The sequence below is a fragment of the Schistocerca gregaria genome, chromosome 2 (genome assembly GCF_023897955.1).
Source record: "Schistocerca gregaria isolate iqSchGreg1 chromosome 2, iqSchGreg1.2, whole genome shotgun sequence".
Taxonomy (NCBI): Eukaryota; Metazoa; Arthropoda; class Insecta; order Orthoptera; family Acrididae; genus Schistocerca; species Schistocerca gregaria.
In genome coordinates, this window is record NC_064921.1 from 425928139 (window position 1) to 425954155 (window position 26017).

A 26017-nucleotide genomic window follows, 5' to 3' on the forward strand; every position below is an offset into this window, starting at 1 on the left:
TCAATTGGTGAGATATCTGGAGAATGTGCTGGCCAGGGCAGCAGTCGAACTTTTTTTTTCCAGACAGGCCCGTACAGGACCTGCAACATGCGGTCGTGCATTATCCTGCTGAAATGTAGGGTTTTGCCACGGTACATCTGAAATGTAACATCCACTGTTCAAAGTGCCGTCAATGCGAACAAGAGGTGACCGAGACGTGTAGCCAGTAGCACCCCATACCATCAGTCCGGGTGAGACGCTAGTATGGCGTTGACGAATACACGCTTCCAATGTGCGTTCACGGCGATGTCGCCAAACACGAAAGCGACCATCGTGATGCTGTAAACAGAACCTGGAGCAATCCGAAAAAAATGACGTTTTGCCATTCGTGCACCCAGATTCGTCGTTGAGTTCACTATCGCAGGCGCTCCTGTCTGTAATGCAGCGTCAAGGGTAATCGCAGCCATGGTCTCCGAGCTGATAGTCCATGCTGCTGCAAACGTCTTCGAACTGTTCGTGCAGATGGTTGTTGTGTTGCAAACGTCCCCATCTGTGACTCAGGGTTCGAGACGTGGCTGAACGATCCGTTAGAGCCAAGCGGATAAGATGCCTTTCATCTCGACTGCTAGTGATACGAGGCCGTTGGGATCCAGCACGGCGTTCCGTATAATCCTCCTGAACCCGTCGATTCCATATTATGCTAAAAGTCATTGGATCTCGACCAACGCGAGGAGCATTGTCGAAATACGGTAAACCGCAATCGCGATAGCCTACAATCCGACCTTTATCAAAGTCGGAAACGTGGTGGTACGCATTTCTCCTCTTTACACGAAGCATCACAACGTTTCACCAGGAAATGCCGGTCAACTGCTGTTTGTGTATGAGAAATCGGCTGCAAACTTTCGTCATGTCAGCACGTTGTAGGTTCCGCCACCGGCGCCAACAATGTGTGAATGCTCTGAAAAGCTAACCATTTGCATATCAAAGCATCTTCTTCCTGTCGGTTAATTTCGCATCTGTAGCACGTCATTTTCGTGGTGTAGCCATTTTAATGGCCAGTAGTGTAGTTTTTTCACCATCATAAGTGAAAGTTTCTGTAAATATTTAAGTATTACAGTATACTTGAGATATATAAGAAATGAGAGCTAAGAGAAAAAGTGACGATAGCATAAGATTTAAGAAGAAGATTTTATTATTACGAATTCAGATCTCTCGTCACCGCACTCAGAGCACAGGCTTTTTAGAGTGTGGCAGAGTAAAGTCATCTTAGGAGAGAAGGAAACTTCATGCAACTTGTGTCTCTAAAAGTCCCCTGGAGTCGAAAGTACGAACGAGGTATTCAACATGTTTTAGAAACTTCTCGTTCTTGCAGGTCTTCTGACGAAATCTCTCGACCCTTTCGTCGTAATCTTCAGCTGTAATGTCTGTAGGTACATCTTCCTGGTTCGTGCAGACAATAACCGGCAGCACGCCGAAAGTGATGAAGACGGCGATCAGCGCGAAGTGGTCCATGTCCCGGCGCAGCTGCTCCAGTGGGTAGGCGTCCGCCTGCTGCTGCAGCCCCAGGGCTCGCAGCGTGTGCTGCAGCGTGCTGTGGTACTCGGACAGCAGCAGGTCCGTGTGCTGTTGCAGCAGCTCCGGGCTGGCGCTCGTGTGCAAAAAGTAATGCAAGTCCTCCGCTGGAGACCCGATGTGCAGGCCCTGCAACACACAGCGCACACATTACATAAAACATAACATTTCATAAACGTATTCATAGTCTACTGATGCCTGCTAACTGCTGCTCGGCTATGGCAAATGTACACATTAAGAGAGCAGAAACGATGCACCATGAATGACTTTTCCGAATGGGACGCAAATCGGAAGATGTGATCTACATGTGCAGACCAACAAAAGGTTACAATTTCAGAAAAATTGGATTAATTGTTCAAGGGAAAGAGCTTTACAAAATGCGCTAGTCAATAACGCCTTGGTCTACCTCTGCCCATTATGCAAGCAGTAATTCGGCTTGGTATTTATTTCATCCTGAGGAACATCATGCCGTATTCTGTCCAGCTGGCACGTCCAATCTTCAAAATTCCAAGCTGTTTGGAGGACCCTGCCCATAATGCTGGAAACTTACTCAGTTGGGGAGATGTCCGGCGGGCTTGATCCCTGAAGCAAGGTTTGGCAAGCAGTAGAAACCCTCGGTTCGGAATCTCATTGACTGAAGTACAGTTTTCTTCTGTGATCCGCTCCGATGACCACCTGAAGAATTGTCTGAAGGCACACAGACAGTGGTTGGATGCCATATCTACCCGATGGTCGCCCGCCGTACTGCCAGACAAATGAGAGTGATGGTCAGGGGAGGCATCTGTTTTCCTATCAGGACCCCTTCGGTTACAATCCGCTGCACCATTACAGCGCAGCAGTACGTCGACTATATTCTACGCTGCATCTCGTTGCCCTTTTTTGCAAGCCATCATGAGCAAGATAACGCCTGCCCACACACGGTAAGAGTTTCTAGTGCTTCTCTTCATGCTTGCCAAACTTTACCTCGACCAACAAGGTAGACGGATCTGTACCCGTTGGCAACGTTTGGAGCGATGTGGGTAGGGCCGTTTATGAACTCTTGCCGGTCGATGATTGTGACACCAGTATTGTCACATGCTTCGTACGCTGATAAAGCGAAGCATACTATAAATATATAGACAAAGAGAAGCTTGAAACGTCCCCTTAGAAAAATTATCAATTACTTTACTGGTAAGCTTCTACGTTATTTGATACAGAGGTAGCTGAGTAAAACTGAACATACTCAGACAGTTCTCTCTTTACTTATTCTGATCGTCAATAAAATGACGCACAATATTTTTAGCGCAACGCAATCTGACTCAGTAATCCCTACAATAGAATGGCCCTGACTAACAATAACCTGTACCTTTCATGGATCACTCACCTGACAAAAATCTTCATTACTCGAACTGCTGCCGGTCGGGGTGGCCGAGCGGTTCTAAGCGCTACAGTCTGGAAACGCGCGACCGCTATGGTCGCAGGTTCGAATCCTGCCTTGGGCATGGATGTGTGTGACGTCCTTAGGTTAGTTAGGTTTAAGTAGTTCTAAGTCCTAGGGGACTGATGATCTTAGAAGTTAAGTCCCATAGTGCTCAGAGTCATTTGAATTTACTCGAACTACTGCAATAAAGCGAGCGCCAATACTGCCAGCTAAATAAAGTATTGTGACTACGGAAGGCACTAACTACTGATAGGCATAGGTAGCAAATGAAAAATTTTGATAGAGAACAAACAATGTATGTACATTAATAATGTTCAAAAGTCAACATATATATACCAGTTCATGATATCCGGTCTTACAAATTACCTGTTTCTGATGGGCACACGTCCATATCGTCCGCTCTCAAAACTCTGGCATCTCTGTCCCCACATCCGCCACTGCTGGCGGCTCACCTCCAACTGCGCAACGGCACGCACTGTTCACATCCAACTGCCCAACACTACACAAGCTAATATTCCAACAATGCAACCAGCCACTGACTGCACACAGCACTGTCAGTGATTTTCATACAGAGCGGTACGTCGCGTTACGAACTTAAAAACCTAAACAGCCTTCTTACAAGCTTGCTATTTACAAGGCGCCTAAGGGAACTGGAAGCAAACTCTACGTGTGTTCCACTGTTAATCATACAGCACAGCGGCGATCAAGAGTCCAGGTGACGGGCACGAGTGTAATAGTGCTCAGCCATGCTTCATATTTTCCTCGTCGTGATGCCACGCTGTCTGGACCTGAGGAACATGCCGCATTTAAAAGGCAGTACACTAGCAATGTATATGACTTGGTTCTATATCTCACACTTTGCTACAACATAGATAACAATCGAAACAAATTTTGTCTCACTTACACAGTTTCATAGATTTTCGCACTCAGGTTGCCACGCAATCGCGACTTATTTCATAGTATAAAATATTGCGACTCTTTTGCTACTTCATGTAGACAACTTGGGCAGTTTTAACGTAAAAGTATTCGTCATTAAAACGGGAATCACCCTGCAAGCCAATGAGTTACATTTCCACCGACATAGCAGTGCTTTCAACTGTAATGGGAAACGATCTCGGAGGCAGCTCGGAACCGGATGTAAGATTGACAGTGTCCTCAAAGCGTTTAGGAATTTATCCTTGTAATTCGTTCAACGCCACAATGAATTTTCAGACCTCGCGTTTTCTTTAGTGGCAGTGAGTTTAAGCAGGTGGACTGTGTTTGTCAGAATCTTTCTTTCTTTCGCTAACGTCATAGTCCTGCAGCGATCGCAGGGTCGGCGTGGTTAGAACGGATTTGGCAAGGTTAGTGTTAGGGATGGCCGGATGCCCTTCCTGCCGCCACCCCGTACTCCCAGGGATGCAATCAGTGTACCCCAGCTGTCTGCACCTAGAGTAAATCGTGTAATAGTGCGAACGTGTTTCAAATGACTGCGACGCCTGTAACTGAGGCGGAACGTGGGGACCATCCCGGTATTCACCTAGCAGGATGTGGAAAACCGCCTAAAAACCACATCCAGGCTGGCCGGCACACCGGCCCTCGTCGTTAATCCACCGGGCGGATTCGATCCAGGGCCGGCGCGCCTACCCGAGTCCAGACAGCTGCGCGTTAGCGCTCTCGGCTACCCTGGCGGGTGTGTTTGTCAGAATGTGTCTCTTCTATAATGCTATATCCTTTTTAAATGATAAACTTTCTACAGCCAAGATAGCAAAAATTATTCTTTACTTTTGAGAAACGGTTTTAACAAATATAACTATTTTCTGATCTTCAAAAATTTTCTTGTTACAAAGCGTTTTCACTGTAAGTTAGAATCTGATACCATAACAAACTCGAATATTTTGTAAAATTATTTTTCTTTTGAAGACCAGAAAATTACGGTTTCATCTGTCGAAACCCCTTGTCACAAATGAAGACGAATTTATACGACGTTGGCTACAGTCACGTTTTAACCAAGTAAAACAAGTCACTCCAGGTAATTTAGCAACTTTAGAAAACTCAATTTTCTTTTTAAATAGATCACCATCAGACCAGAAAGAAGTTGTTTCTCACCTTACAGTGTCTTACTGTGGGCAGCGTGGAGTCAAATCCACTTAAGATGCGAGGTCTGCTATCCATTCCGAATTTTCTAATTTTCCTTCATAAATTCTACAGCAGTGGGTTTTAATTACAGAAATCTTTCCAGGCATGCTACCCTACTTAATCAACGCACGTTGCAATAATATATAGTCTCCACACTTCAGTTACATCGGAAATTGTAGCAACTGACACTGGAATTCTGCGTGCGACTTCGAAAGTTTTACTATTCATACTAGAGTTTCTTCACTTCTGCATGACTGAATATTGTACACTAAGTGCTTCGTGATGAACAGAACATCGAACCCTATGTGTCAATCATTGTAATTTTTTGCTCTGCCATTGTCAAATAAATCTTTAAATTCTTATGGTATTTTACTGCCGTTTCATTGTCAACTTTCAATATCTGTTGATTATGGGTCTGCATAATACACACTAAGAATTCGGATCCTTCTCTTCTATCATGCCAATTCATTTTTAAAGGCTTGTGATAATAGATCGCTAGACTGCCTCTTTTTGCGCAAGCCGCCACTGGACCTCTAATCGTCCTTCATACTACGAACAAACAGCCAGGGGTAAGCGGCGCTGACACCATGATTCTGCCGAAATGCGGAAAGCTCTTCCGACCGAAAAATGCCACCACAGCAGCAATAAACGAATTATCGCGCCGTATCGAATAATTCCTGGAAGGAACGAGTTAAGCCAAGGCAGGTCGAGCTTTGGATCATAATCGGCCCGCGCGGGTGGCTCCTATGTAGACCTTGCATCGGTTTGTGGCCGCATGCACTGATTTTGCTACGATTAAAAGTGGAGCCCTTTTCAGGTGACTACGAAAGGTGGCCCCGGTTGTGGGAGTCGTTTAAATCTTGCATCAAACTTAATAAGAAGCATAGTAAAAATATGTTTTATATTGATGTTGCTTTTGTGTCCTTGACGTGCTTTTACTTATGTTAACTTTGTGTCAACAAAATCTATATTAGTGGAGAAACCGGCACGCATTGCATATGCGATATTTTCAACAAACTTAACCGTGAGGTCAGCAGAAACCTATTACGAGTAGAAGATTAGGACAGAAGTAAGGGCTTCGATACGATCTGGAAGAGATCAACATCAGACAGAGAAGTGCAGTTATGAAGTACGGAGGGAGAGATTGGAGCGAGGGCAATCGCAGATAAGAGTGTTAGTTACTGAAGCAAGCGCCAATATTTCTGCTTGGATGAAAGACTGTATTTTAAAGACTTGTTGGAAACTGCACAAGACTTTTCTTTGGTGTGGAGCTAAGTACAGAGTTTTGTAGAGGTGTGGTTTCCTGTGCGGTGTGGAAAAACGTGTCAGTTTTAAGAGTTTGGATTCAAAGGCAACAGTGAGGGGCAGAGAATTTGAAACGGTGCACACGGAAATGAAGAATGAAAAATTTTCCGTTTGCTGAGTTACTGACAGCATTTCACGCTCATTTTTCTTTCATTCGATGCTTAGTTTAATGATTTCTGCTACGTCACGATCGCACTGTCAGAGATGACTTTTTCACAACCACATCATACATAATACTTTTCCCAAATTTTTTCATAAACTTTTTATTGGCTTTGATGACAACAGGCTCATACACTGGAAAACGGTTCACACTTAACGCCATCTTAGAGCTATTAATGCTCCGTACCACCATTTTCTGCAGTCAGGAAACAGTGAAGTTCTGAAGACGATCTAACGCTGGCCGAAACCGGTCACTATTTTAGAAACAAAATTATTATATATAGTCCAGACTTTTTTTCGTATACCCTTTTTGAGACATTTTAGTGGTTGTGGATGGACGTGCGATGAGTTCTCTGAGAGCGAGAGCAATTTTATTTTTAAGCTACTAAGAAAATCTCTTTCTATCTGTGTAGTGTGAGTGATCAGTTGTACGTGGTATTGTATAGGTACTGAGATACAGTACAAGTAAATAAGTAGATATAAAAAAGCAACGCAGGAATTAACCGAATGAGATGGAAATCAGTAAACAAATGAGTACAACTTCAGAAAATTTGAATGATTTACTCAAGGGAAAGGGTTTCACAAAATGAGTAAGAAACGCCTTTGTCTACCTTTGGTCTTTACGCAAATCAGTAAACAAATGAGTACAACTTCAGAAAAATTGAATGATTTACACAAGGGAAAGGGTTTCACAAAATGAGTAAGAAACGCCTTTGTCTACCTTTGGTCTTTACGCAAATCAGTAAACAAATGAGTACAACTTCAGAAAAATTGAATGATTTACACAAGGGAAAGGGTTTCACAAAATGAGTAAGAAACGCCTTTGTCTACCTTTGGTCTTTACGCAAGCAGTTATTCGGCTTGGTTATTGATTCGATATCCTCCTCAGGGATAAGTGGCACGTTCGATCGTCAAAATTCCTACCTAGTACTAAGGCCCTCTCATAACTTCCTCAATTGGGGAGAGATACGGCGATCTTGCGGACCAAGCCAGGGTTTAGCAAGCACGAAGACAAGCATTAGAAGCCGGACGCGGTGGCCGAGTGGTTCTAGGCGCTTCAGACCGGAAAATCGCGACTGCTACGGTCGTAGATTCGAATCCTGCCTCGGGCATGGATGTGTGCGATGTCCTTAGGTTAGTTAGGTTAAAGTAGTTCTGAGTTCTAGGGGATTGATGACCTCAGAAGTTAAGTCCCATAGTGCTCAGAGCCTTTTGAACCATTTGAAGCATTAGAAGCTCTCGTCATTTGGGGATGGGCATTATCTTGCTGAAATGAAAGCCCAGGATGGCTTGCCATGAAGGGCAAGAAAACGGAGCGCACGTTATCATCCACGTATCGAAATCAGATTATCAGATATTGTTCTGCAAGGCATACCAAGGAGCAGATATAGACTGAGATCACAATTTGGTTATGATGAAGAGTAGGCTGAACAGACTAAACAAGATAAATCATTGCACAAAGAAACTGGATACGGAAGTACTAAGGAATGAAGAAATACGCTTGAAGTCGATTGAGGCTGTAGTTGCTGCGATAATGAGTGTCTCAGCAGGAATTTCGGTTGAAGAGGAATGGACATCTCTGTGAAGGCCAGTCACAGTAGTTGGAAAGAAAAACATAGGTGCGAGGGATATAACTGCAAAGAAACCATGGATAATAGAAGAAATACTTCACTTGGTCGTCGAAAGAAGGAATTCCTAAAATGTTCAGGGAAGTACAAGAATATAGAAATATGAGTAACTTAGGAATGAAATAAGTACGAAGATCAGGGAAGCTTAGGCGACATGGCTACATGAAAAATGTGAAGAGATCGAAAAAGAAATTATTGTCGGAAGAACTGACTCAGCGTCCAGAAACGTCAAAAAAACATTCAGTAAAATGAAAAGCAAGAGCGGTAACAATAAGACCGCAATGGGAGAGAGCGAATAGGTGGAAGGAGCACACTGAAGACTTCTATAAAGGGGAGGACTTGTTCCGATGACTTGATAGAAGATGAAAAAGAAGTCGGTCGGGAACAGACAGGGGATCCAGTCTTAGAATCTAAATTTGAAACATTTAGATCCAAATAAGGCAAAAGGAATAGGCAACATTCAATCAGGATTTATAAAATCATTGGTGGAAGTGGCGACAAAATGACTATACATGTTGGAATGTAGAATCTATGAGACTGGCGATATACCATCAGACGTTCGGAGAAACATCATCCACACAATTCCGAAGATTGCAAGAGCCGACAAGTGCAAGAATTATCGCACAATCAGCTAAATAGTTGCTGACAAGAATAATATTGAAAAAAATGGAAAAAGAAACTTTAGGATCTGGTACACGACGATTAGTTTGGCTTCAGTAAAGGTAAAAGCACTAGATAGGCAGTTCTGACGTTGCGGTTGTTAATGGAAACGTGACAAGAATAATCAAGGCAAATTCATACGATTTGTCGACCTGGAAAAAGCGGTCGAGCGTGTAGAATGGTGCAAGACGTTCGCAACGCTGAGAAAAATAGGTGTAAGTTATAGGGAAAGACGGATGATATACAATTTGTACCAGGACTAAGAGTGATCAATAAGAGTGGAAGATCAAGAAGGAACTGCTTGGATTAAAAAAAGTATAACACGGGGGTCTATTCTTATGCTCCCACTATTCAATCTACACATCGAAGAAACAATGACAGAAATAAGAGAAGGTAAAAGGATTTCAATGATAAGATTTGTTGATTACTTTGCTATCCTCGGAGACAGTGAAGAAGAATACAGTATTTATTAACAGGAACGAACAGTCTAGTTAATATAAAATCCGAACTGAGAGTAAATTGGAGAAAGAAGAAAGTAATGAGAATTTACAGAAATGAGAACAGCAAGAAGGTTAACATCAGAATTGGTGATCAAGAAGGAGATGAACTTGAGGTTTTCTGCCACCTAGGCTGTAAAATAAACCATGGTGGATGGAGGAATGAGGATGTAAAAAGCAGACAAGCAGTTGCAAAAAGAGCATTCTTGTCCAAGAGAAGTCTACAAGTATCAAACACAGATCTTAATTTGAAGCAGAAATTTCTGAGGACGTACATTTGGAGCACAGCACTGTGTGGTAGTGAAACATGATCTGTAGAGAAACGGGAGCGAAAGAGAACGGAAGCGTTTGAGATGTGGCGCTACAGAAGAATGTTGAAAATCAGGTGGACTGATACGGTGAGAAATGAGGAGCTTCTCCAGAGAATCGGTGATTAAAGAAATATATGAGAAACACTGACAGGACAAAATATTGACAAGAAGAAGGGATAGCATCTCCTGGTTGTCAGACCGTATGGCGCCAGAGAGTTGGGTTGGTATCCCACTGCTGTCCAGGACGTCTCCAGACACATCTTCGCTCGTCGTGAGGGCTCAACTATCGTTCCCACATAATGACGGTTTCTGCTGCTTCTCTCCGTGTATGCTAAACCTACCTTATCGGACAACATAGCCGGATCTCATCTCAGCTGAGAACTTTTCGAGCATTATATGCAGGGCCCTTCAACCAGCCCTCGAATTTGACGATCTAACGCACCAGATGGATAGAATTTAGCACGACATCCCTCTTGTGGATATCAAACAGCTGTATCAATCAATGGCAAGCCGGATAACTGCTTAGATAAGAGGCAGAGGGGTAAGGACATTTTATTGGCCTGCTTACTTTGTGAAAAGCTTTATTTGAATAAATCATCCAATTGTTCCAAAATTCCGACTCTTCGGATAATTCCTTTGTGGGCTTCGTGCTTTTTGTCTTGGATTATATATACGTAGGAAGCCTAGTAGGGCGTTGATGGTATCTTGTTGTAGTAACAACTTGGTGGCTGTTATGTAAGTACGTGCTATGTAGATGATTTAAATAAGTTTGAGAGCTGTTTTTGTATCTTATGCTTTATTACCGGGTGACATTTATTGAGCTATACGAAAAAAAGTAAATTACTTACAAACTACGGTTTGCACACACTTTATTCGACATGTAAACGTCTCTACAGATAATCGGATTTAGTTCTCACCAAACAAGGGAAAGCAGAAAGATGGAAAAAGTATATAGAGGGTCTATACAAGAGCGATGTACTTGAGGACAATATTATAGAAATGGAAGAGAATATAGATGAATATGAAATGGGAGATGCTATACTGCGTGAAGAGTTTGACAGAGCACTGAACGACCTGAGCCGAAACAAGGCTCCGGGAGTAGACAACATTCCGTTAGAACTACTGACGGCCTTGGGAGAGCCAGTCCTAACAAAACTCCACCATCTGGTGAGGAAGATGTATGAGACAGGAGAAGTACCCTCAGACTTCAAGAAGAATATAATAATTCCAATCCCAAAGAAAGTAGGTGTTGACAGATGTGAAAATTACGAAATTATCGGTTTAATAAGTAACAGCTGCAAAATACTAATGCGTATTCTGTACAGACGAGTGGAAAATCTGGTAGAAGTGGACTTCTGGGAAGATCAGTTTCGATTCCGTAGAAATATTGGAACACGTGAGGCAATACTGTTCTTATGACTTATCTTAGAAGAAAGATTAAGGAAAGGCTAACCTACGTTTCTAGCATTTGTAGACTTAGAAAAAGCTTTTGACAATGTTGACTGGAATACTCTCTTCTAAATTCTAAAGGTGGCAGGGGTAAAATACAGGGAGCGAAAGGCTATTTACAGTTTGTACAGAAACCTCATGGCAGTTATAAGAGTCGAGGGACATGAAAGGGAAGCAGTTGTAGGGAAGTGAGTGAGACAGGGTTGTAGCCTGTCCCCAATGTTATTCAATCTGTATATTGAGCAAGCAGTAAAGGAAACAAAAGAAAAATTCAGAGTAGGTCTTAAAATCCATGGAGAAGAAATAAAAACTTTTTGGTTCGCCGATGACATTGTAATTCTGTCAGAGACAGCAAAGGACTTGGAAGAGCACTTGAACGGAATGGACATTGTCTTTAAAGGAGGATATAAGATGAACATCAACAAAAGCAAAACGAGGATAATGGAATGTAGTCGAATTAAGTCGGGTAATGCTGAGGGAATTAGATTAGGAAATGAGACACTTAAAGTAGTGAAGGGGTTTTGCTATTTGGGGAGCAAAATAACTGATGATGGTCGAAGTAGAGAAGATATAAAATGTTGACTGGCAATGGCAACGAAAGCGTTTCTGAAGAAGAGAAATTTGTTAACATCGAGTATAGATTTAAGTGTCAGGCAGTCGTTTCTGAAAGTATTTTTATGGAGTGTAGCCATGTATGAAAGTGAAACATGGACGACAAATAGTTTGGACAAGAAGAGAATAGAAGCTTTCGAAATGTGGTGCTACAGAAGAATGCTGAAGATTAGATGGGTAGATCACATAACTAATGAGGAGGTATAGAATAGAATTGGGGAGGACTTTGTGGCACAACTTGACTAGAAGAAGGGATCGGTTGAAGTGAAACATGGACGACAAATAGTTTGGACAAGAAGAGAATAGAAGCTTTCGAAATGTGGTGCTACAGAAGAATGCTGAAGATTAGATGGGTAGATCACATAACTAATAAGGAGGTATAGAATAGAATTGGGGAGGACTTTGTGGCACAACTTGACTAGAAGAAGGGATCGGTTGGTAGGACATGTTCTGAGGCGTCACGGGATCACAAATTTAGCATTGGAGGGCAGCGTGGAGGGTGATAATCGTAGAGGGAGACCAAGAGATGAATACACTAAGCAGATTCAGAAGAATGTAGGTTGCAGTAGATACTGGGAGACGAAGAAACTTGCACAGGATAGGGTAGCATGGAGAGCTGCATCAAACCAGTCTCAGGACTGAAGACCACAACAACAACATATTCGATATGCCTGTCATCAATGACGATTGTGTGGTGCAGACGAATAGCGAAATTCTGCATATCCCGCTGAAGTGTCGCAACATCGACGCTGTCGATGACCTCCTGAATGGCTCTTTTCAGCTCAGCAATTGTTTTGGGGTTATTGCTGTACACCTTTTCTTTAATATAGCCCCACAAAAAGAAGTCTCATGTGTTCAGATCCGGAGAATGTGGCCCATGCCAGTGACCTCTGGGTACCCCTGAGCCAGAAAGCGGTCCCCAGAGTGCTCCTCCAGGACATCAACACTCTCCTTCTTCGATGGGGTCGATCTGCGTCTTGCATGAACCACATCATGTCGATATCAGGGTCACTTGAGTAATGGGGATGAAATTATCTTCCAAAACCTGGGGTAGACACCGTGCCATCATGGAATATCGCACCGATTATTGCGTGACTTCACATTGCACACCACACAGGATGAGGGTAAAGAGACTTCTTGATCACGAAATGCGGATTTTCAGTGCCCCAGAGGTGCCAATTTTGCTTATTGTCGAACCAATCCAAATGAACGTGGGCTTTGTCACTAAACCAATACATGTAGGCACATACAAATTCGCATCACGCCCCACGACAAACCGTGCAGTTTGAACGTCCTAACGCAAAGCGTTTGGAAGTCGTGACGATTTTATTTCACATAGTTCAGAAATTGTCATCTTGTTTATTACCTGTCTCTTGCAGTTGTTGCTGCTTTTTTCTGGTTATGTTCTTTGGCAATAATTTAATGTTAATTCAGTTTATTGTATGGAGGATATTTTCGTTGTTATATTTTATTGTCCGAGCCCTACGGTTCTAGGCCTTACAGTCTGGAACCGTGAGACCGCTACGGTCGCAGGTTCGAATGCTGCCTCGGGCATGGATGTGTGTGATGTCCTTAGGTTAGTGAGGTTTAACTAGTTCTAAGTTCTAGGGGACTAATGACCTCAGAAGTAGAGCCCCATAGTGCTCAGAGCCATTTGAGCCCTAAGTTTGCACAACCCCAGCTCTAACGCTACTCTACCCAAATACTGTGTTACAACTGTTAATTCCTTGTGTGATGATCAGAGTGAATTATTAAGAAATAGCTGGAAATGTGTAAAATATGGACCAGAGCTCAGATCATGAATTTTCGGATCAGAGACTGAAAGCACAGGACACAATGATGCAGGGGTGCACACTAATTAACATTGTGTTCGTAGTCAAAAAGACTTTGGTTATACGTACTCAAAAGAAATTGGTTAAGGAAGGAGATCGAAGTGTGGATGTAAAAGACTTACTTTGGCAGCCGTAGGGTGCTTGCATTTATAGAGGTGCTTTTGGTATGTGTGTCATGCAGTGCCTGGACTTTTCATTGTTGGTAAAGTGTCACAGCATATCCCAAAGCCGCCGAAAGAACTAAATTCTTTGTATTCTCAAGTGTTAACCGAGTTTTAAAATGTAATAGTTTGAAGTTTCCAAAGGATCCAATAAAGCTAAATTCATAAATAAAGGTTTCCTACATTTTTTGTTTTGTCTGAAAATATTTGTAACGTGATCTCTTTCAGTGTACGTGAAAACCAACATCCTGACAAGTAGAGTATGTAGAGAAGGTAGGGCACTAACAACAGCATCGAGTATTATGGACATACATGTCTTAAACATAGGGTATGTCATCATGCTGTGCGTCATAGTTAATTTGTTTGAATAATAGTACGTTTGTGTTTTACAACAATTGTTTTTGTGCACTACGCTGATATTGTTTACATGTCCATATTTTCCCCCTAAACGAACATCTACAAGGAAATTTGCATATTTTGTTTAAAACTAATGTTAATCCAAACAGTGAGTCAAGAAAAATTTGAATACTGTTATACTGACATAAGCACGGATTACTCAATGAAAGAAATGTGTTAATGAGAAAATTGACTTCTATTATAGTTTTATTTAGACCAGACGAACGGAGTGGATAGTATTGTGGGAAGAGTGTGAAGGATGACATCAAGAAAAGTAAAAGAAGAGTAATAGAAAGTAATCGAAATAAAGCAGCCGATACGGATAAATGAAATTGAGATATAAAGACGCTGAAAGTAATTGAAGAGTTTCACTATTTGCGTAACAAAATAAGTGATGACGGCCGAAGTAGGGAGGATATACAATGCAGACGCGATAGCAAAAAAAGAGTTTCTGAAAAAGACAAGTATTTTAACTTCTAATATAAATGAAAGTTTTGAGAAGTCTTTTGTGAAGGTATTTGTAGTAAATGTGCGTAAAAGCAACAATGTAGTCAAGAAGAGAATATAAGATTTTGAAATGTGATGCTGCTTGAGAATCCTTAGGATTAGTTGGGTAGACTGGTTAACTAATCATCGTGCATTAAATTCGGGAGAAAATAAATATAGGGCACAATCTGATATATTAATGAGAAACATGCTGAGGTATCAAGGAATAGTCTGTTTGGAAATGGAGGGAAGTAGAAAAGCGGGGGAGGGGTGTTAAAGTACGGACGAGGCTCGAATATGGCATGCAGGTTCAAATGGATGTAGTTGGCAGCAGTTACATAGAGATGAAGAGGCTTGCAGAGGATACAGGAGCTTTGAGAACAGCACCAAAGCTGTCTTTGTACTGTTGACAAAAACGAGAACAACTACTAATACAGGTACAATATAGTTTTCAAATTATAAGTAGAATTATATTTGGGAAGACTTTTTCATGGTCAGTTCTGTGTGTCACAAGAAGAGAGGAGAATGATAGAACTCAACATCTAGTTCTCAGAAGAAAGTATTTTGTGTTATGGAAACAAAAATTAAAATAGCGTAAAAAGAATGCTACATTAGCAATGAGAAGGAAAATGAAACAGTACTGTTAATCTATTACATTCTTGGAAAGTTTGACATCCATAAATGTCGTGTGTAATGACGAACTTTGTATTCCACTGCTGTGGTTGGGCCCCCTTACACTACAAAATTATAACATATTGGTGAAAACTGAATGAGAATGCCAGAACTTCGCATGAACTTACCTGAAAGTCAAAAAAGCGCACTTGCATGTCATCCCCTACGGCACGGAACACCATGTTGTTCTTGTGTAGGTCACCGTGCAACATGACCTTGAATTCGACGTGGCACTGTTTAACCAACTCGACTGACTTCACGTATAAGTTGCTAGTGAAGGCGCGGATCTTGTCGGTGTACTTGTGGAACCACGAGTAGTTGTCCAAGGCCTGTAAAAACTTGCTGAAGTTCTCTTCTCCTCTCTCCTGGTGCTGAAGCATCATGTCGTTGAAGATGAGTGACTGCCTGAAGACCTTGCTGGCGTACTGCCAGTCATTGAGCACCTTAAGCGAGGCGCCGTGCATCCTGGCGATGCTGTGCATGACGGCTCGGCACTGTGACAGGTTCAGGTCCAAGCCCATCTCTTCTTTGCGGAAACCCGCAGCGTCCAGGTCCTCCATGACCAAGAAACTGACGGGCTGCGATCCCAGCGCGTAGAGTTTGGGTCCCAGCGTCTGCCACTTGGAGCCTTCGGCCTTCTTCAACGCTGAGTTCACTGCGGGGAGGAAGTGACCGTAGGCAACCTCTTCTTTGGTGTACACGCCACTGTTTATCACGTCTTGGAGCATGCCACCCACGTTCGGCGCGGCCTTCACGATCAGTGACGTCTCCGAAGCAGCTCTACTGCCGCTATCTGACCGCACGACCACTCGGAATGTCTCGCTTAGGTAGCCCCCTTCCACTTTTTCCCTCAAAACTACCTCCAGTTTGGACTCTTCTGTGTCGGGATCTTCGTTCTTCAGCGCGTTCACCACGAAGCTCTTGTCCAGCCATGATGGCCAATACTCGTCATTGGCGGTCTTACTCTCCATAACACCACACTTTTCAGCCTAAAAAATAAGAGAAATGAAAATAACAGTTGGGAAACCAAGAACTGTATTATTTTTGTAAGTAAAGGGTTAAAAAAAAATGGCTCTGAGCACTATGGGACTTAACAGCTGTGGTCATCAGTCCCCTAGAACTTAGAACTACTTAAACCTAACTAACCTAAGGACATCACACACATCCATGCCCAAAGCAGGATTCGAACCTGCGACCGTAGCAGCCGCACGGTTCCGGACTGCGCGCCTAGAACCGCGAGACCACCGCGGCCGGCAAAGGGTTAAACATACTGTATTCTCTTAATATCAGCTGATCACGTAAGTAACAAAATAGTTACTGTCCCTTAAATCACAAGTCCTTCTTTGATAAAAAAAGACCGACACTGTAGCAAAAACAGAAGAAATAAGCTGTAGCTCAATTCTAAATCGTTCCTGAACCGAAACGAATGAACGACGGTTTACAGCTATAGTCTAGGAAACCTTAAATGCAAAATACCAGTTGAAAGCCAAATGACATAAAACTGTGGCAAGCTACTGAGAACAAAACTCACGCAGTAGAAATGATATTTCTGTGGAACTCGAAAAGTCTTAGTCTTAGATCCCGTCCCTAATAAAGCACAAGGTAAGTTGGCCAGTTAGTTACATGTTTTACATTTACGTCCACGTACATACTCCACGGGCTAACATAGATGCATGGTGCAGGGTATCTTGTACCACTCAGCTTCACTCCCTTTCCTGTTCCACTCGCGAAATGGAGTAAGAGAGTAACGAGATTCTATGTGCCTCCCGGCGAGCCCTATTTTCTCTAATTTTGTCTTCGTGATCCTTACGCGAGATGTACGAATATGTTGGTGGTGGCTTTCTGTCTGTCGCAAGTAACGCTTCTCTAAGTTTTCTTAATCGTCTACCCTCGATGAAGACCTCCATAGCGCTCACTTGTTGATCGAAAGTAGATAGTAGCGGTTACAAATCTAGCAACACGCCTCTGAATTGTTTCGAGTCTTCCCTTAACTCGAGCCAGTTAGGATCCCAAATTCTCGAACAGTTCTCAAGAATGGATCAGAAAAGTGTACCATACACAGTCTGTTTCAGAGATGAACAATACTTTCCTAGAATACTCGCAATAAACGGAAGCCGACAATTCGCCTCGCCTGCTAACGACATTACGTGCTCGTTCCGTTTCTTACCATTTTTCAACATTACTCCTGGATATTTAACAGACGTGACTGTGTCAAACAGCGCACCATTAGTACCGTAATTGCACATTTTTTTTGAACATCAGCTTACATTTTTCTTTATTTGGAGTTAACTGCATGTTACAGTGACCATTTCCATGATTTCTATCGACATGTAAATCTAGCTGTCGACATCTACATTTGAATGACTTCTCTGAAGTTCACATTAAAGTGCCTGCCAGAGGATTCATCGAAACACTTTCACACACTATTTCTCTACCATTCCACTGTGTAACAGCTTGTGGGAAAAACTAAACACTTAATTGTTTCCGCGCGACCTCTGATTTCTCTTATTTTATGACAATGATCATAACTTCCTATGTACGTGGGTGTCAACAAAATATTTTCGAGTTACGGAGGAGAACGCTGAAGATGGAAATTTCGTTGAAAGATCTCGCCGCAACAGAAAACGCCTATGTTTTCATGATTGCCACGTCAACTCGATATCATAATCGTGGCATGATGGGGAATGAGTTAGTTTGCGGGGTTGTTGTTGTTGTGGTCTTCAGTCCTGAAACTGGTTTGATGCAGCTCTCCATGCTACTCTATCCTGTGCAAGCTTCTTCATCTCCCAGTGCCTACTGCAACCTTCATCCTTCTGAATCTGCTTAGTGTAGTCATCTCTTGGTCTCCCTCTACGATTTTTACCCTCCACACTGCCCTCCAATACTAAATTGGTGATCCCTTGATGCCTCAGAACATGTCCTACCAACCGATCCCTTCTACTGGTCAAGTTGTGCCACAAACTTCTCTTCTCCCCAATCCGATTCAATACTTCCTCATTAGTTATGTGATCTACCCATCTATAAGAAGTGATCTACCCATCTAATCTTCAGCATTCTTCTGTAGCACCACATTTCGAAAGCTTCTATTCTCTTCTTGTCCAAACTATTTATCGTCCATGATTCACTTCCATACATGGCTACACTCCATACAAATACTTTCAGAAATGAATTCCTGACACCTAAATCCATAGTCGATGCTAACAAATTTCTCTTCTTCAGAAAAACCTTCCTTGCCATTCAGTCTACATTTTATATCCTCTCTACTTCGACCATCATCAGTTATTTTGCTCCCCAAATAGCAAAACTCCTTTACTACTTTAAGTGTCTCATTTCCTAATCTAATTTCCTCAGCATCACCCGACTTAATTCGACTACATTCCATTATCCTCGTTTCGCTTTTGTTGATGTTCATCTTATATACTCCTCTCAAGACACTGTCCATTCCATTCAACTGCTCTTCCAAGTCCTTTGCTGTCTCTGACAGAATTACGATGTCATCGGCGAACCTCAACTTTTTATTTCTTCTCCATGGACTTTAATACCTACTCCGAATTTTTCTTTTGTTTCCTTTACTGCTTGCTCAATTTACAGATTGAATAACATCGGGGATAGACTACAGCCCTGTCTCACTCCCCTCCCAACCACTGCTTCCCTTTCATGTCCCTCGACTCTTATAACTGACATCTGATTTCTGTACAAATTGTAAATAGCCTTTCGCTCCCTGTATTTTACCCCTGCCACCTTCAGAATTTAGAAGAGAGTATACCAGTCAACATTGTCAAAAGCTTTCTCTAAGTCTACAAATGTTAGAAACGAAGGTTTGCCCTTCCTTAATCTACCTTCTAAGATAAGTCGTAGGGTCAGTATTGTCTCACGTGTTCCAACATTTCTACGGAATCCAAACTGATCTTCCCCGAGGTCGCCTTCTACTAGTTTTTTCCATTCGTCTGTAAAGAACTCGCGTTACTATTTTGCAGCTGTGACTTATTAAACTGATAGTTCGGTAATTTTCAGATCTGTCAACACCTGCTTTCTTTGGGATTGGAATTATTATATTTTTCTCGAAGTCTGAGGGTATTTCGCCTGTCTCATACATCTTGCTCACCAGATGGTAGAGTTTTGTCAGGACTGGCTCTCGCAAGGCCATCAGTAGTTCCAATGGAATGTTGTCTACTCCAGGGGCCTTGTTTGGACTCAGGTCTTTCAGTGCTCTGTCAAACTCTTCACGCAGTATCGTATCTCCCATTTCATCTTCATCTACATCCTCTTCCATTTCCATAATATTGTCCTCAAGTACATCGCCCTTGTATAGACCCTCTATATACTTCTCCCACCTTTCTGCTTTCCCTTCTTTGGTTAGAACTGGGTTTCCATCTGAGCTCTTGATGTTCATACAAGTGGATCTCTTTTCTCCAAAGGTCTCTTCTTTAATTTTGCTGTAGGCAGTATCTATCTTACCCCTAGTGAGATAAGCCTCTACATCCTTACATTTGTCCTCTAGCCATCCCTGCTTAGCCATTTTGCACTTCCTGTCGATGTTATTTTTGAGACGTTTGTATTCCTTTTTGCCTGCTTCATTTACTGCATTTTTATATTTTCTCCTTTCATCAATTAAATTCAATATTTCTTCTGTTACTCAAGGATTTCTACTAGCCCTCGTCTTTTTACCTACTTGATCCTCTGCTGCCTTCACTACTTCATCCCTCAAAACTACCCATTCTTCTTCTGTTGTATTTCTTTCCCCCATTCCTGTCAATTGCTCCCTTATGCTCTCCTTGAAACTCCGTACAACCTCTGGTTCATTTAGTTTATCCAGGTCCCATCTCCTTAAATTCCCACCTTTTTGCAGTTTCTTCAGTTTTAATCTACAGCTCATAACCAACAGATTGTGGTCAGAGTCCACATCTGCCCCTGGAAATGTCTTACAATTTAAAACCTGATTCCTAAATCTCTGTCGTACCATTATATAATCTATCTGAAACCTGTCAGCATCTCCAGGCTTCTTCCATGTATACAGCCTTCTTTTATGATTCTTGAACCAAGTGTTACCTATGATTAAGTTGTGCTCTGTGCAAAAGTCTACCAGGCGGCTTCCTCTTACATTTCTTTGCCCCAGTCCATATTCACCTACTACGTTTCCTTCTCTCCCTTTTCCTACTACCGAATTCCAGTCACCCGTAACTATTAAATTTTCGTCACCCTTCACTATCTGAATAATTTCTTTTATTTGATCATACATTTCTTCAATTTCTTCGTCATCTGCAGAGCTAGTGCACATTATTCCTTTATGTTCTATGAGTAGGTTATAACTAATTCCCTCCCTCTTCTACTGTCGTTGTCTAACAGTGATCATATCAAGATAACCAAACAGCACAGTGGTTCAATTTTAATACAGCGTGCTGCAAAGTAATGCCACCAATTTTTACGTGAATACTCTTAATGCATTTTAAATAAAAGAAACGTCATTTACATTCTACATCTTATTCTTCATGTTTAAATATATGCAGTCCTCCGCCGCTAGGGGCTCCGAATTGTAGCTTGTAACATGGCGGTGTGTTCGTAACCATGTCGTGAGAGACGGCCTACTGTAATCGAGTTTCCAATTCGAAGAGTTCGTCCAGCCTCTCGTTCAGCGGGACAGCGGCAGACCACTGACGAGCGCTGCGACACCCGACGCTTTGGGTTTACTGCCACCTGTCATTATCCATACAGTCCCAACTTGGACCCATCCGATTTTCTTGTTTCCAAAACTTAAAGAACACGTTAGAAGGCTTCGCGTTAACAGAGATGAAGCAGTGCAAGCAGAGGTGAGGTTGTGGCTCCGTGACCAAAGTCAAACATTCTACAGTGACAGTATCAACAAACTGGTCTCTCTTTGGGAGAAGTGTGCTCGCCCCCAGGGTGACTTTGTTGAGGATGAAAAATGTAGACATGATGAAAAAAATTGTAGGATATTAATAAAGTTTTGTTTTATTTAAAAAGGTTTATGAATTTCCATAAATATGTTCGGAGGCTTTACCGTTCAGCATGCTCTCGTAATAAAAACGCACGTAACAGTTTGCGTTACTATCCAGGAAAGATATTTGTTTAATGTATGGCACATAAAACAACGGTTAACTAAAATATCATCTACATAACAGAAGTACTCAGATTAGAGTCCAGTGCCCAACCAAATCTTCGCAAATGAGAGCGGTTTATAACAGTACATACAAATGATGGAGGTAATAGGTTCAGTGCAGCGCAGTAAGAAAAGGGACTAAAGCGAACCAGACAAGTGGGGTGATGACTGGTTACATGGAAATAGAGCGAAAACCTAAACCTCAACGGATGGTGAAAATAATATAGAAGATAAGTGGAAAGTTCTGAAATTAAGATGCAAAGATCCCACATGCCTTCGGTGTTTCAGTATAATGAAGGCATTACAGGCCTTTTTTAAGCAAGTGAGTCTTCTATTTGGATGCTAAAAAAAAAACAAAGGAATTATTAGGAATTGATTATTAAAAGCCAGGGTCTGGAACATAATCTTTGACTGACAGCATGCATTATAATTTTACAAATATGCCATTTATGTCATGATAGTGAAAGATACTTACTTGGTTAAAGAACATTTGCAGAACTTATGGTGGTATGAGTGGTAGTGGAAGGGTATGGCTACAGTGCACCATCATATATGACACCGTGGTTAGGTGGCCCACTCGCTTGTGGATGCTCAAACAAATCTCAATGACAAAGAAGGAAGTGGCAGTCCATGGGTCGATGAAGAAACGGGGATCGCAAGAGGAGTCGGCTCGCTGGTACTCGAAGACCTGTGTTTAAGTGGTACTCGAAAAAGTAGAAACTACTCTCGGATCGATTTTCAGCACCTGCATGACATTTTCAGCATGACAAAGTTCACTGCATGCCGTGCTCCACAACTGCTCACACCTGTTCAAAAAGCACTTCGAACAGACGAATCAGTGTAAATGTTGCAGCTGTGTCAAACCAATCAAAACGACTTCTTTAGTCGCCGCAGTACGAGTGCTAGGTACATCGTTATGAACTCAAGTCAAAACAGCAAAGCGAGCTGTGGAAATAAGTGTATTCGCCACAGCCGGAAAAGACGTACACCCATTATCATCAAACAAGGTGAACCTGCAATTTTTTTTTTTTTTTTTTTACTGTCATGGTGCGAGGTTAAGAAAATGTGCACGGGAGGAGTTAACTGAAATCTCCTAATGATGTAACGAGGGGCTGTCAAGAACAAATGTCGGGGGAAGCTGTCCAAACGGTTTCTTTTTCTTTTTGCTCCACGAGAACACTCCACCTCACTATGCACAGGGCGCAGCCACTCATCCTGCTTCTTTGGGTTGCCAAATCTTGACTCTTTCTTCGGACTAAGAAACCAGTTATTTCGTGACATGCATTTCCAGTGTGACGACGAGGTGATTTTCGAGACAGAACGTTTCATCAGCAGGCAGAATGCAGACCTGTACAGCCAAGGTCACCATCACTTGTCAGTCATCGTGCGACTGCTACGGTCGAGGGTTCGAATCCTGTCTCGGGCATGGATGTGTGTGATGTCCTTAGGTTAGTTAGGTTTAAGTAGTTCTAAGTTCTAGGGGACTGATGACCTCAGCAGTTGAGTCCCATAGTGCTCAGAGTCATTTTTGAACTTGTCAGTCGCTGAGAAAATGTATCGCATTGAGACGTGTGCAAGTAGATAGGGACTAACACCGAGTCTGATAGTCGTAGCTAGATGTTTTCGGCGTGATTATTAAGACTTTACGATTATTTCTCATATTCGTGAACTTCGAACACTAAATAACGAAGCTACTTTTGTAATGATATCTAATGCTTACTAACTACAATTTAACATCAGTTGTAAACTTGCCCATCATAATTTATGGCATCGTAACACATTAATATTAATAATTCCAGAATTATTTAGCAATAAACGACGTTCAAATACCAAAATTCCATTCTTTTTGTTTTCCGTCTCACCTGATGAAGATTTTGGCTTACTGCTTCCTTTCCGATTGTTCAAGAGTTGTTTGTTTAGCAGCTCAACGTGGCGTAGTATAAGTTGGAATGTACTGTAAATAAACGATAAAGACAATTTTATTTTGAAAGTTTCTGTTGAAGTAGTAATGTATCAAATTCAGGTACAGTATATATAATCACACTGCAGAAATAGAATTACAGATTTTAAAGAAGAAATTGTTACAGATGCTAAGCTCATATAATGACAATCTAGGCATGCAGGTATAATAAGCAATAAATGTATAGAACTCGGAACGTTAATATTACGACTCCAAATTCAATATATATGCACGCTGCAGAAATCCCAAATTTGTCCTTTGGTTACAAGACAGCTTACACACGAACTATAAGTAAAAAAGTCAAGTTCACAAGATTTAAGGAAAGTGGACGTAGAAATCTGTCTGCAACAACCCAAACACTTTTTATCGATGTATTAATTCCGCTTTCAGAATCATTCTTTGTTGTTGTTGTTGTTGTGGTCTTCAGTCCTGAGACTGGTTTGATGCAGCTCTCCGTGCTACAGTAAAGCTGCATGCAATCGGGAAAAATTACGGCTGTAGTTTCCCTTTGCTTTCAGCCGTTCGCAGTACCATAACAGCAAGGCCGTTTTGGTTAGTGTTACAAGGCCATATCAGTCAATCATCCAGACTGTTGCCCCTGCAACTACTGAAAAGGCTGCTGCCCCTCTTTAGGAACCACACGTTTGTCTGACCTCTCAACAGATACCCCTCCGTTGTGGTTGCACCTACGGTACGGCTATCTGTATCGTTGAGGCATGCAAGCGTCTCCACCAACGGCAAGGTCCATGTTTCATGGGGGGAGGATCATTCTTCGTAATGGGAAATAAATCGAAGCTCCCCGTCTGCAGTGGGTGTCGCATGAGAGACTTGGTGAGCAGTGTTTCACACAGCTATGTGGTGCAAACACGAAACTGAAAATTTCTGGAGCTAGACTTTCATCTTTTTAAAGATAATAATCTCAGATAGCAAGTCTAAGTCTCTTGTCAGTTGTAGTGGTGTCCACGCTAAAAGTTCAAAGGCATCAGGAATGGGGTAACCACCTAACGTAGTGTCATTTTAGTTAGAATTGTAATAGGGATGTCCGGGAATTCCTCAATATTAACAAGTGATTCAACTCGATCCCTCCCTCGCACTATTCCTTAAAGTAATATCTATGTCACTTCAGTTATGGTTGCAGCTGATGTAAAATAAATAATGTTACGAACTTTTGGCACTGTTATACTGCCAAACAAACTAACGTGACGAAGAGGGTGACTCAGATGCAACTGGACGTTAAACTCTTACCTTTATATCTTAGATCGTTTTCACTAAATATCCGCCTGGGTATCAGGATTCAAGTTCTAAATTTCTAGTGAAACTTATATCTTTGCAATTGCCTTATCACTTTACCTTACGATATGAAAATCTTCCTCTGGCAAACAGTTTGATTTGTGGAATTAAGGTGCAGCGTTACTTACCTGACAGATTAGATATGCTGGAACATTCGTTCACGAATCTCGAATGCTTCTGCAACCACGCATATATAGCTCGCAGCAAACTTATCTTGCTTCTGATATGTTATCTGGATTTACTGAATATCAGCTACATTACAAAGGTTATTTATGCCTTAGCAACACCTCCCGGGGTACTGACTGCCGATCTTGTGTTATGTTTGGAATTTCATGCTATCCAGGTTCCATCAGTGTCGTAAGATTAAGATAGAGCGTACTGCGCAAAAGTAGTGAAGAAAGCTATTGCGGCAATTTACATTCTGTTCGATATCATAAGACTGGTATCTGACTTACCGGATGATTGCGGTTTCGCAATATTTCCTTCTGCTTGTATATGGAAAATATTAGGTTGGTGAATAAGCGTTTTTGTTTTGTGTTATGGTATTCTGGTAGCTATAGGTTTCTTTATCGAATGTCATTTTTTATTTGTAGTTCACTTTCGCTATTTGAGCTTACCTATTGTAATTTTATCATTCGGAGATAGCGAGCGGTTCTGTGGACACTAGAAAATAAAGTGTCAAGTAGAGATATCGGAACACTTCCGACATTTTCTGTCTGAGTCCAGCATGAGGGTGACAGCAGCGGAAGCAGCCAGAAAATACGCGTCGTGTGTGGGGATAACGCCAACGGACAGAGCACGGCAAGAAAATTGTTCCTCGTTTTAAGAACGATCGTTTTGACTTTAGTGACATTCCAAATTCAGGAAGATCTTCACAGTTTGATGAAAATCCTTTAACGCTTTAAATTCTTTTCACTCTGGCCAGGTGGCTCAAGGTTATTCGTACCGCACTCCGCACCTCGCATGGGTTTCGAAAAAGACTATCGTGTGAAACCCAGCTTGCGCTATTCGTCCACGAGACTCAGAGGGCCATAGACACGGGTTCACAGGTAGATGCCGTGTTTCTTGACTTGCACAAGGCGTTTGGTACAGTTCCTCACAGTCGTTTAATGAACAAAGTAAGAGCATATGGACTATCAGACCAATTGTGTGATTGGATTGAAAAGTTCCTAGATAACAGAACGCAGCATCTCATTCTCAATGGAGAGAAGTCTTCGGAAGTAAGAGCGATTTCAGGTGTGCCGCCGGGGAGTGTCATAGGACCGTTGCTATTCACAATATATATAAATGACCTTGTGGATGACATCGGAAGTTCACTGAGGCTTTTTGCAGATGATGCTGTGGTGTATCGAGAGGTTGCAACAATGGAAAATTGTACCGAAATGCAGGAGG

The 26017-nt window shown here is 42.0% G+C and overlaps 1 protein-coding gene across 1 annotated transcript; it reads right to left on the bottom strand.

Moving 5' to 3' along the window:
* Nucleotides 1-1148: 1148 nt before the first annotated feature.
* LOC126336179 (uncharacterized) lies at nucleotides 1149-24794 on the bottom strand. Its single transcript, XM_049999684.1, has 4 exons — nucleotides 24754-24794; nucleotides 23238-23329; nucleotides 15386-16246; nucleotides 1149-1680 (listed from the first exon to the last, which is right to left on the bottom strand). Exons 3-4 carry the CDS (start codon nucleotides 16226-16228, stop codon nucleotides 1264-1266), a joined length of 1260 nt encoding a protein of 419 aa, XP_049855641.1. The 5' UTR covers nucleotides 16229-16246; nucleotides 23238-23329; nucleotides 24754-24794; the 3' UTR covers nucleotides 1149-1263.
* Between the last annotated feature and the right edge of the window lie 1223 nt (nucleotides 24795-26017).

What these genes read in the sequence shown, in the direction of transcription:
- LOC126336179 (XM_049999684.1), bottom strand. Translation starts at nt 16,228, where the DNA reads ATGGAGAGTAAGACCGCCAATGACGAGTATTGGCCATCATGGCTGGAC. An exon ending in TGCGCTTTTTTGACTTTCAG is followed by an intron (nt 1,681 to 15,385) that starts GTAAGTTCATGC and finishes TGTGTGTTGCAG; the next exon opens with GGCCTGCACATCGGGTCTCC.